Raw genomic sequence first — 12,843 nt, forward strand, 5'->3', positions numbered from 1 at the left:
GAGACTACTTGGTAGGTATGTACTAACGTTTTGACTAAATGTGACTCTTCTGAGGTTTTCCAAACAAAACAGACAGATTGAACAGGCCCTACAGGTATTAAAAGTCTCTTGCCTGCCGTTGGTGGCACAAGTCTGTAATCCCAGCACACTGGGAGGCAGAGACAGGCCAGGCGTATTTCTGAGTTCGAGGCCAGCCTGGCCTACAGAGTGAGTTCCAGGACATCCAGGGCTATACAGGGAAACCCTGACTCAAAACAAAGTCTCCTTTTCTGAATTAAAACAACACATTTCCTTGCAGAAATGGTCCTATAAAACTGAAGAGGTGGCACCTGTTCTGCTAGTTGAACTTGCCGGGGTTAACATGGCCGAGATGGAGATGCAAAACAATGGGATGGAGGACGACTTTATTCCTGTCAGGCACAGAAGGGGCCGCCGGGCGAAGGTGCCACAGGCTGGGCAGTCCGCAGCTGAGGGACAGAAGGGAGAAGCCGGACACACGGACAAGGAAGAGGCACAGTTGGTGGAGAGGCCAGTCTTCCCGCTCTCTGGTGATCAGCTCCTGACTGGGAAAGAAGAAAGGAGAAGAATCCCCGTCCCAGCTAACAGATACACACCACTGAAAGAAAACTGGATGAAGATATTTACTCCGATTGTAGAACATCTGGGACTTCAGATAAGCTTTAACCTGGAATCAAGTAATGTAGAAATCAGGACTTGTAAAGACACCAAGGATGTCCTCGCCCTGACAAAAGCCACAGACTTTGTGAAAGCCTTTGTCCTTGGCTTTCAGGTGGAGGATGCACTTGCCCTCATTCGGGTAGATGCCCTCTTCCTAGAGTCTTTTGAAATAACTGACGTTAAGCCCCTGAAAGGAGACCACCTGTCAAGGGCCATAGGAAGAATTGCTGGCAAAGGAGGAAAAACCAAATTTACCATAGAGAATAGAACAGGGACGCGGATTGTTTTGGCAGATGTGAAAGTTCACATTCTTGGCTCTTTCCAAAACATCAAGATGGCAAGAAGAGCCATTTGTAACCTCATCCTGGGAAGTCCTCCATCAAAGGTGTATGGCAAGATCCGAGCTGTGGACAGCAGATCAGCAGATGGGTTCTGATTTTCCAGGGCCCCTTGGGATGCTCACAGACAACCATGGGAAGAATTTCCCAGCTACTTGCAGCTCAGGAGCCTTCTCAGCTCTCAGCCAGAGCAGAAGCAGAAAAGGAAGTTTTGACAGGACTTGCACCCAGCTGCTTGCTTCTAGGACAATTTAAATACGATGTAATACTGATAATTTAAATACGATATAAAGTGTAAGGATACCACAGAGTTTAAAACCCTATCATTTGCAGGTAACTGTTTGCTTACAACTTTTTGGTTATAGATTTACCCCTAAACTTACAAACTTATATAAACTCTGAAATTTTTAATTAGAAATGAATCATAATTCTTGGTACTGGGCACTGACTATTTCAGGATTGGGTCCTATCAGTAACTTGCACTATTGAACTCTATGTGCTTATCTTTGCACTTTCCTGTGAAATTTATAAAATAACAGCCCTTCACAAGTTCAATAAATGTCATTTTTCAAATAATTAAAAAAACAAAAAACAAACAAACAATGGAGAGGCTTAGACTTCTCATGAGGTTTAAATACCTAGGTATGACTTTTCGAGAAACCTGTTGTTTTTCATGCTAACTGACCAAGGGCAATTAGAGAAAATCTTGCCATGTTTGGAGAAAGAATTGATAGCAGCCTGTGTTCGCTTGGGCCCTGGCTAACTGCTCTGCTATCAACACTGGCTGGGCCTTTATTTCTCACTCTGCTCTGATGAATAACCGGTTCCTAGATCTAAAACAGGAGGTGCCTATGATTTCACTCATTCTCTAAGACCAGTGGGGAATGTAACAGGGCCCAGACCTTAGCACAGCTGACTCCAGGATGGAGGAGCCACTCAGGCCGTACAACTCAGCACATAGAGAGCCAGCCCCACCTGATAAAATGCAAACAAAGACCTGACCCACCAAAGTTCACAGTTCTAGGAAAGTCTCTAAATGTGCTGACCTTGCTTTCTTGGTTTCTGTAGTTGTGCTTCTGGTTAACCTGAAGAATACCAACCCAGAATGTGATTTTTGTGCTTAAAATCCACACTGAACACCTGGTATAGTCTCTAGCCATCTAATCAAGACTTTCCTTTTATATTAATCATTTCATTTGTTTACATTTCCGATGATAGCCTCCTTTCGGTTACCCCTCCACAATCCCCCATTTTATACCCCTTCTCCCCCTCCCCTTTGCCTATCTGCCCACTCACCCACTCCCACATCACCCCTCTAGCATCCCCCTACACTGGAGTATCAAACCTCCACAGGACCTAGGACCTCCTCTCTCATGTATGTCTGAAAAGGCCATCCTCTGGTACATAAGAGGCTGAAGCCAAGGCTCCCTCCAAGTGTACTCTTGATTGGTGCTTTAGTCCCTGGGAACTCTGGGTATTCTGGTTAGTTGACACTGTTCTTCCTATGGGGTTGTGATACCCTTCAGCTCCTTCAGTCCTTCCCCTAGCTCATCCATGGGGGTGGGAGCAAAGAGCTGGAGAGATGGCTCAGCTGTTAAAGACTACTCTCACCAACAAAAATATAATAAAGACTTCCGATTGGCTTACAACCGTGTCTAAGCATTCTTCTCTGGGGGATGCCCCACTGCAGACAGGAAGCTTATATCATCCCTGGGCCGGTGCATTCCATTTCGGTTCTTTACATGCCAAGTCAATGCCCTTCTTTCGCTTATTTCTGTATCGGTTTGCTGAGTAAATCTAAGCTCTCGTTTTGCAAAACAGATTACCTTTTTCCTCAGTGAAATATTATAATCCCTCAGAGTAATTGTTTCCAGATTGGTCTCTTTCACGGTCACCCTCTCTGGAACTAGTCATTTACTGTGCTCTACCACCAACCTCCAACTCCACCATTTTCCAAGCAGGATTGGGTAGACTGGAATCCCTAACAGTAATGCAGAGACTATCAAAAGCATTTTGATGTGACTGTCCTCTATATGATGAAAACCGCATCCACAACAAAGGCTAATACGTAGGCCTGGATCTGAAACAACAACCAAGGAAAACTCCTCAAAGTGTGCTTTTAGAGAGGGAGTATTGGAACAATGGGCTGGTTTATTGGCTAATTTCAGCTGGTTAATTTTTGGGACCAAGGTTATCTGAAGGACAAACAGGTACAGCGAATTCGCAGAAATCTTAAAATATGTGTTTGCTGGGGGCGAGGGATAAAAATTCTAGAAACATTTGGTAATATCTGTGCTTACACGTGTTCGGTCCTTGCCCAAAGATATTCACTCAGAACCACACAACAAAGCGAGATTAGTTTCTGAAGTATTCCATTGACATATGCCATCATAGACGATAACTTAGAATTGGAATGGTTTGGCATAACTGTGATCCTGACACTCAGGAGGCTGAGGATTACCACAAACTCAAGGATATGTTCAACCATATAGTAAGTACCAGGCTCCCTGGAGCTGCATACTAAAAGATTGTCCTAAAAACAAAAAGAAGCTGGGCAGTGGTGGTGCACGCCTTTATTTCTAGCACTTGGGAGCCGGAGGCAGGCGGATTTCTGATTTCTAGGCCAGCCTGCTCTACAGAGTGAGTTCCAAGATACACAGGGCTACACAGAGAAAACCTGTCTCAGGAAAAAAAAAAAAAAAAAAAACCAAAACAAAACAAAACAAACAAACAAACAAAAAACGTCCAACCAACCAAAAACAACAAGAACCTGGGCAGTGGTGGTGCACACCTTTAATCCCAGCACTCAGTAGGCAGAGGCAGGGGGATTTCTGAGTTTGAGGCCTGCCTGCTCTACAGAGTGAGTTCCAGGACAGCCAGAGCTATACAGAGAAACCCTGTCATGAAAAAACCAAATCCAAAACCAACCAACCAACCAACCAACAAACAAAAAGACAAGAAAATCTCTGAGTTCAAAATCATCTGGGATTAAAGGTGCAGTGGTACACACCTTTAATCTGGGCCACACCCTCTGCTGGAGAACTACAGCCTTAATCTGGGCTCCACCCTCTGCTGGAGACCTATATAAGGACATTGGAAGAAGGAAGATTGAATCTCTCTTCCTTGCCTGCTTGCCTCGTGGGACAGAGCAACTGCAAGATCCTTGGACTTCCATATACAGCTGCTGCTGACAATTGTTGAGGAGTTGGACTACACACTGTAAGTCATTGGTAAATTCCCTAACTATATAGAGACTGCCCATACGATCTGTGACTCTAGAGAACCCAGACTAATACACATACCCTGACCAACAGCATAACAGCAGTTGTCTTCACAACTGCTGCACCCGGGACAAGAAAGGAAGCCTTGGGTAATTGCTGACAGTTGGAAAACAGACTGTCTCTGGACTATGAGTCCATTGTAAATAAGATTTAAAGGAGCCCCAGGCCCTTCCACTCCCTACCTGTGCACCTCCTCCTGAGTCTTACATTTTGTGCCACAGATATGAATGCAAGGCCTTGGTCCAAGCGCCACTGTGCTCAGGCCTGCACTGGAACCTGAGAAAGGCACATGCAGTAAAGGGATTAGCTAGGGTGAGCTTTATTTGCTGATGTCTACTTGAAGTGTCTGGTTGTATACAGACAGGAGATGATATGGCAATTTATATTTTGAGATAGAAATACAAAGTTTACAATGCTATGCATGCCCTTTAACTGGGGACCCTGCTTGCCAGAAACAAGGGAGATTCCACTGACATGGGGGTTGTAAATCTGAGGCTTCCTGAAAATTTCGAGTAAAGATCCTGGCCTTTAGCACATGAGAATAAACTTAGGAAGCAGACTCTATGCTGCAGGAAGGGATCCTGGGGATAGAGTTAATCATTCCCAGCCAAAAACCAGCTAGGATTGCTGGTTATGCTTTTGACACTCACTCAGTCCCTGGACTACATAGGAATAGGAACTGATGAGATCATCAGCCCATCGACATAACTCACAGTGACTGAGGCAGCCCAAGATAATGTTAAGGGACTTACAAGGGGCTAAATCTCGTCTACTATCCAAGTAAAATCCATTTAATATCCAACTTTTAACCTAGGCATTTCCCCTTATTCTGATGCCTGCTATTCTGCCTTAAGGGTTAATTTATATGGATAACAACAATATTACTGGACGTCTGAGACTACTTGGTAGGTATGTACTAACGTTTTGACTAAATGTGACTCTTCTGAGGTTTTCCAAACAAAACAGACAGATTGAACAGGCCCTACAGGTATTAAAAGTCTCTTGCCTGCCGTTGGTGGCACAAGTCTGTAATCCCAGCACACTGGGAGGCAGAGACAGGCCAGGCGTATTTCTGAGTTCGAGGCCAGCCTGGCCTACAGAGTGAGTTCCAGGACATCCAGGGCTATACAGGGAAACCCTGACTCAAAACAAAGTCTCCTTTTCTGAATTAAAACAACACATTTCCTTGCAGAAATGGTCCTATAAAACTGAAGAGGTGGCACCTGTTCTGCTAGTTGAACTTGCCGGGGTTAACATGGCCGAGATGGAGATGCAAAACAATGGGATGGAGGACGACTTTATTCCTGTCAGGCACAGAAGGGGCCGCCGGGCGAAGGTGCCACAGGCTGGGCAGTCCGCAGCTGAGGGACAGAAGGGAGAAGCCGGACACACGGACAAGGAAGAGGCACAGTTGGTGGAGAGGCCAGTCTTCCCGCTCTCTGGTGATCAGCTCCTGACTGGGAAAGAAGAAAGGAGAAGAATCCCCGTCCCAGCTAACAGATACACACCACTGAAAGAAAACTGGATGAAGATATTTACTCCGATTGTAGAACATCTGGGACTTCAGATAAGCTTTAACCTGGAATCAAGTAATGTAGAAATCAGGACTTGTAAAGACACCAAGGATGTCCTCGCCCTGACAAAAGCCACAGACTTTGTGAAAGCCTTTGTCCTTGGCTTTCAGGTGGAGGATGCACTTGCCCTCATTCGGGTAGATGCCCTCTTCCTAGAGTCTTTTGAAATAACTGACGTTAAGCCCCTGAAAGGAGACCACCTGTCAAGGGCCATAGGAAGAATTGCTGGCAAAGGAGGAAAAACCAAATTTACCATAGAGAATAGAACAGGGACGCGGATTGTTTTGGCAGATGTGAAAGTTCACATTCTTGGCTCTTTCCAAAACATCAAGATGGCAAGAAGAGCCATTTGTAACCTCATCCTGGGAAGTCCTCCATCAAAGGTGTATGGCAAGATCCGAGCTGTGGACAGCAGATCAGCAGATGGGTTCTGATTTTCCAGGGCCCCTTGGGATGCTCACAGACAACCATGGGAAGAATTTCCCAGCTACTTGCAGCTCAGGAGCCTTCTCAGCTCTCAGCCAGAGCAGAAGCAGAAAAGGAAGTTTTGACAGGACTTGCACCCAGCTGCTTGCTTCTAGGACAATTTAAATACGATGTAATACTGATAATTTAAATACGATATAAAGTGTAAGGATACCACAGAGTTTAAAACCCTATCATTTGCAGGTAACTGTTTGCTTACAACTTTTTGGTTATAGATTTACCCCTAAACTTACAAACTTATATAAACTCTGAAATTTTTAATTAGAAATGAATCATAATTCTTGGTACTGGGCACTGACTATTTCAGGATTGGGTCCTATCAGTAACTTGCACTATTGAACTCTATGTGCTTATCTTTGCACTTTCCTGTGAAATTTATAAAATAACAGCCCTTCACAAGTTCAATAAATGTCATTTTTCAAATAATTAAAAAAACAAAAAACAAACAAACAATGGAGAGGCTTAGACTTCTCATGAGGTTTAAATACCTAGGTATGACTTTTCGAGAAACCTGTTGTTTTTCATGCTAACTGACCAAGGGCAATTAGAGAAAATCTTGCCATGTTTGGAGAAAGAATTGATAGCAGCCTGTGTTCGCTTGGGCCCTGGCTAACTGCTCTGCTATCAACACTGGCTGGGCCTTTATTTCTCACTCTGCTCTGATGAATAACCGGTTCCTAGATCTAAAACAGGAGGTGCCTATGATTTCACTCATTCTCTAAGACCAGTGGGGAATGTAACAGGGCCCAGACCTTAGCACAGCTGACTCCAGGATGGAGGAGCCACTCAGGCCGTACAACTCAGCACATAGAGAGCCAGCCCCACCTGATAAAATGCAAACAAAGACCTGACCCACCAAAGTTCACAGTTCTAGGAAAGTCTCTAAATGTGCTGACCTTGCTTTCTTGGTTTCTGTAGTTGTGCTTCTGGTTAACCTGAAGAATACCAACCCAGAATGTGATTTTTGTGCTTAAAATCCACACTGAACACCTGGTATAGTCTCTAGCCATCTAATCAAGACTTTCCTTTTATATTAATCATTTCATTTGTTTACATTTCCGATGATAGCCTCCTTTCGGTTACCCCTCCACAATCCCCCATTTTATACCCCTTCTCCCCCTCCCCTTTGCCTATCTGCCCACTCACCCACTCCCACATCACCCCTCTAGCATCCCCCTACACTGGAGTATCAAACCTCCACAGGACCTAGGACCTCCTCTCTCATGTATGTCTGAAAAGGCCATCCTCTGGTACATAAGAGGCTGAAGCCAAGGCTCCCTCCAAGTGTACTCTTGATTGGTGCTTTAGTCCCTGGGAACTCTGGGTATTCTGGTTAGTTGACACTGTTCTTCCTATGGGGTTGTGATACCCTTCAGCTCCTTCAGTCCTTCCCCTAGCTCATCCATGGGGGTGGGAGCAAAGAGCTGGAGAGATGGCTCAGCTGTTAAAGACTACTCTCACCAACAAAAATATAATAAAGACTTCCGATTGGCTTACAACCGTGTCTAAGCATTCTTCTCTGGGGGATGCCCCACTGCAGACAGGAAGCTTATATCATCCCTGGGCCGGTGCATTCCATTTCGGTTCTTTACATGCCAAGTCAATGCCCTTCTTTCGCTTATTTCTGTATCGGTTTGCTGAGTAAATCTAAGCTCTCGTTTTGCAAAACAGATTACCTTTTTCCTCAGTGAAATATTATAATCCCTCAGAGTAATTGTTTCCAGATTGGTCTCTTTCACGGTCACCCTCTCTGGAACTAGTCATTTACTGTGCTCTACCACCAACCTCCAACTCCACCATTTTCCAAGCAGGATTGGGTAGACTGGAATCCCTAACAGTAATGCAGAGACTATCAAAAGCATTTTGATGTGACTGTCCTCTATATGATGAAAACCGCATCCACAACAAAGGCTAATACGTAGGCCTGGATCTGAAACAACAACCAAGGAAAACTCCTCAAAGTGTGCTTTTAGAGAGGGAGTATTGGAACAATGGGCTGGTTTATTGGCTAATTTCAGCTGGTTAATTTTTGGGACCAAGGTTATCTGAAGGACAAACAGGTACAGCGAATTCGCAGAAATCTTAAAATATGTGTTTGCTGGGGGCGAGGGATAAAAATTCTAGAAACATTTGGTAATATCTGTGCTTACACGTGTTCGGTCCTTGCCCAAAGATATTCACTCAGAACCACACAACAAAGCGAGATTAGTTTCTGAAGTATTCCATTGACATATGCCATCATAGACGATAACTTAGAATTGGAATGGTTTGGCATAACTGTGATCCTGACACTCAGGAGGCTGAGGATTACCACAAATTCAAGGATATGTTCAACCATATAGTAAGTACCAGGCTCCCTGGAGCTGCATACTAAAAGATTGTCCTAAAAACAAAAAGAAGCTGGGCAGTGGTGGTGCACGCCTTTATTTCTAGCACTTGGGAGCCGGAGGCAGGCGGATTTCTGATTTCTAGGCCAGCCTGCTCTACAGAGTGAGTTCCAAGATACACAGGGCTACACAGAGAAAACCTGTCTCAGGAAAAAAAAAAAAAACAAAAAACCAAAACAAAACAAAACAAACAAACAAACAAAAAACGTCCAACCAACCAAAAACAACAAGAACCTGGGCAGTGGTGGTGCACACCTTTAATCCCAGCACTCAGTAGGCAGAGGCAGGGGGATTTCTGAGTTTGAGGCCTGCCTGCTCTACAGAGTGAGTTCCAGGACAGCCAGAGCTATACAGAGAAACCCTGTCATGAAAAAACCAAATCCAAAACCAACCAACCAACCAACCAACAAACAAAAAGACAAGAAAATCTCTGAGTTCAAAATCATCTGGGATTAAAGGTGCAGTGGTACACACCTTTAATCTGGGCCACACCCTCTGCTGGAGAACTACAGCCTTAATCTGGGCTCCACCCTCTGCTGGAGACCTATATAAGGACATTGGAAGAAGGAAGATTGAATCTCTCTTCCTTGCCTGCTTGCCTCGTGGGACAGAGCAACTGCAAGATCCTTGGACTTCCATATACAGCTGCTGCTGACAATTGTTGAGGAGTTGGACTACACACTGTAAGTCATTGGTAAATTCCCTAACTATATAGAGACTGCCCATACGATCTGTGACTCTAGAGAACCCAGACTAATACACATACCCTGACCAACAGCATAACAGCAGTTGTCTTCACAACTGCTGCACCCGGGACAAGAAAGGAAGCCTTGGGTAATTGCTGACAGTTGGAAAACAGACTGTCTCTGGACTATGAGTCCATTGTAAATAAGATTTAAAGGAGCCCCAGGCCCTTCCACTCCCTACCTGTGCACCTCCTCCTGAGTCTTACATTTTGTGCCACAGATATGAATGCAAGGCCTTGGTCCAAGCGCCACTGTGCTCAGGCCTGCACTGGAACCTGAGAAAGGCACATGCAGTAAAGGGATTAGCTAGGGTGAGCTTTATTTGCTGATGTCTACTTGAAGTGTCTGGTTGTATACAGACAGGAGATGATATGGCAATTTATATTTTGAGATAGAAATACAAAGTTTACAATGCTATGCATGCCCTTTAACTGGGGACCCTGCTTGCCAGAAACAAGGGAGATTCCACTGACATGGGGGTTGTAAATCTGAGGCTTCCTGAAAATTTCGAGTAAAGATCCTGGCCTTTAGCACATGAGAATAAACTTAGGAAGCAGACTCTATGCTGCAGGAAGGGATCCTGGGGATAGAGTTAATCATTCCCAGCCAAAAAACCAGCTAGGATTGCTGGTTATGCTTTGACACTCACTCAGTCCCTGGACTACATGGGAATAGGAACTGATGAGATCATCAGCCCATCGACATAACTCACAGTGACTGAGGCAGCCCAAGATAATGTTAAGGGACTTACAAGGGGCTAAATCTCGTCTACTATCCAAGTAAAATCCATTTAATATCCAACTTTTAACCTAGGCATTTCCCCTTATTCTGATGCCTGCTATTCTGCCTTAAGGGTTAATTTATATGGATAACAACAATATTACTGGACGTCTGAGACTACTTGGTAGGTATGTACTAATGTTTTGACTAAATGTGACTCTTCTGAGGTTTTCCAAACAAAACAGACAGATTGAACAGGCCCTACAGGTATTAAAAGTCTCTTGCCTGCCCTTGGTGGCACAAGTCTGTAATCCCAGCACACTGGGAGGCAGAGACAGGCCAGGCGTATTTCTGAGTTCGAGGCCAGCCTGGCCTACAGAGTGAGTTCCAGGACATCCAGGGCTATACAGGGAAACCCTGACTCAAAACAAAGTCTCCTTTTCTGAATTAAAACAACACATTTCCTTGCAGAAATGGTCCTATAAAACTGAAGAGGTGGCACCTGTTCTGCTAGTTGAACTTGCCGGGGATAACATGGCCGAGATGGGGATGCAAAACAATGGGATGGAGGACGACTTTATTCCTGTCAGGCACAGAAGGGGCCGCCGGGCGAAGGTGCCACAGGCTGGGCAGTCCGCAGCTGAGGGACAGAAGGGAGAAGCCGGACACACGGACAAGGAAGAGGCACAGTTGGTGGAGAGGCCAGTCTTCCCGCTCTCTGGTGATCAGCTCCTTACTGGGAAAGAAGAAAGGAGAAGAATCCCCGTCCCAGCTAACAGATACACACCACTGAAAGAAAACTGGATGAAGATATTTACTCCGATTGTAGAACATCTGGGACTTCAGATAAGCTTTAACCTGGAATCAAGTAATGTAGAAATCAGGACTTGTAAAGACACCAAGGATGTCCTCGCCCTGACAAAAGCCACAGACTTTGTGAAAGCCTTTGTCCTTGGCTTTCAGGTGGAGGATGCACTTGCCCTCATTCGGGTAGATGCCCTCTTCCTAGAGTCTTTTGAAATAACTGACGTTAAGCCCCTGAAAGGAGACCACCTGTCAAGGGCCATAGGAAGAATTGCTGGCAAAGGAGGAAAAACCAAATTTACCATAGAGAATAGAACAGGGACGCGGATTGTTTTGGCAGATGTGAAAGTTCACATTCTTGGCTCTTTCCAAAACATCAAGAAGGCAAGAAGAGCCATTTGTAACCTCATCCTGGGAAGTCCTCCATCAAAGGTGTATGGCAAGATCCGAGCTGTGGCCAGCAGATCAGCAGATGGGTTCTGATTTTCCAGGGCCCCTTGGGATGCTCACAGACAACCATGGGAAGAATTTCCCAGCTACTTGCAGCTCAGGAGCCTTCTCAGCTCTCAGCCAGAGCAGAAGCAGAAAAGGAAGTTTTGACAGGACTTGCACCCAGCTGCTTGCTTCTAGGACAATTTAAATACGATATAATACTGATAATTTAAATACGATATAAAGTGTAAGGATACCACAGAGTTTAAAACCCTATCATTTGCAGGTAACTGTTTGCTTACAACTTTTTGGTTATAGATTTACCCCTAAACTTACAAACTTATATAAACTCTGAAATTTTTAATTAAAAATGAATCATAATTCTTGTTACTGGGCACTGACTATTTCAGGATTGGGTCCTATAAGTAACTTGCACTATTGAACTCTATGTGCTTATCTTTGCACTTTCCTGTGAAATTTATAAAATAACAGCCCTTCACAAGTTCAATAAATGTCATTTTTCAAATAATTAAAAAAACAAAAAACAAACAAACAATGGAGAGGCTTAGACTTCTCATGAGGTTTAAATACCTAGGTATGACTTTTCGAGAAACCTGTTGTTTTTCATGCTAACTGACCAAGGGCAATTAGAGAAAATCTTGCCATGTTTGGAGAAAGAATTGATAGCAGCCTGTGTTCGCTTGGGCCCTGGCTAACTGCTCTGCTATCAGCACTGGCTGGGCCTTTATTTCTCACTCTGCTCTGGTGAATAACCGGTTCCTAGATCTAAAACAGGAGGTGCCTATGATTTCACTCATTCTCTAAGACCAGTGGGGAATGTAACAGGGCCCAGACCTTAGCACAGCTGACTCCAGGATGGAGGAGCCACTCAGGCCGTACAACTCAGCACATAGAGAGCCAGCCCCGCCTGATAAAATGCAAACAAAGACCTGATCCACCAAAGTTCACAGTTCTAGGAAAGTCTCTAAATGTGCTGGCCTTGCTTTCTTGGTTTCTGTAGTTGTGCTTCTGGTTAACCTGAAGAATACCAACCCAGAATGTGATTTTTGTGCTTAAAATCCACACTGAACACCTGGTATAGTCTCTAGCCATCTAATCAAGACTTTCCTTTTATATTAATCATTTCATTTGTTTACATTTCCGATGATAGCCTCCTTTCGGTTACCCCTCCACAATCCCCCATTTTATACCCCTTCTCCCCCTCCCCTTTGCCTATCTGCCCACTCACCCACTCCCACATCACCCCTCTAGCATCCCCCTACACTGGAGTATCAAACCTCCACAGGACCTAGGACCTCCTCTCTCATGTATGTCTGAAAAGGCCATCCTCTGGTACATAAGAGGCTGAAGCCAAGGCTCCCTCCAAGTGTACTCTT

General features: G+C 44.6%; 3 protein-coding genes across 3 annotated transcripts; all 3 read left to right on the plus strand.

Moving 5' to 3' along the window:
* The first annotated feature begins 361 nt into the window (after window positions 1–361).
* Window positions 362–1,114, plus strand: LOC127677613 (RNA-binding protein PNO1-like). Its single transcript, XM_052172657.1, has one exon. It carries the CDS (start codon window positions 362–364, stop codon window positions 1,112–1,114), a length of 753 nt encoding a protein of 250 aa, XP_052028617.1.
* Window positions 1,115–5,552: 4,438 nt separating this feature from the next.
* On the plus strand, window positions 5,553–6,305 carry LOC127677624 (RNA-binding protein PNO1-like). Its single transcript, XM_052172667.1, has one exon. The coding sequence runs from the start codon at window positions 5,553–5,555 to the stop codon at window positions 6,303–6,305; it is 753 nt and encodes a 250-aa protein (XP_052028627.1).
* Window positions 6,306–10,744: 4,439 nt separating this feature from the next.
* On the plus strand, window positions 10,745–11,549 carry LOC127677634 (RNA-binding protein PNO1-like). Its single transcript, XM_052172676.1, has one exon. It carries the CDS (start codon window positions 10,745–10,747, stop codon window positions 11,495–11,497), a length of 753 nt encoding a protein of 250 aa, XP_052028636.1. The 3' UTR covers window positions 11,498–11,549.
* The last annotated feature ends 1,294 nt before the right edge of the window (window positions 11,550–12,843 follow it).

The sequence above is a fragment of the Apodemus sylvaticus genome, chromosome 1 (genome assembly GCF_947179515.1).
Source record: "Apodemus sylvaticus chromosome 1, mApoSyl1.1, whole genome shotgun sequence".
Taxonomy (NCBI): domain Eukaryota; kingdom Metazoa; phylum Chordata; class Mammalia; order Rodentia; family Muridae; genus Apodemus; species Apodemus sylvaticus.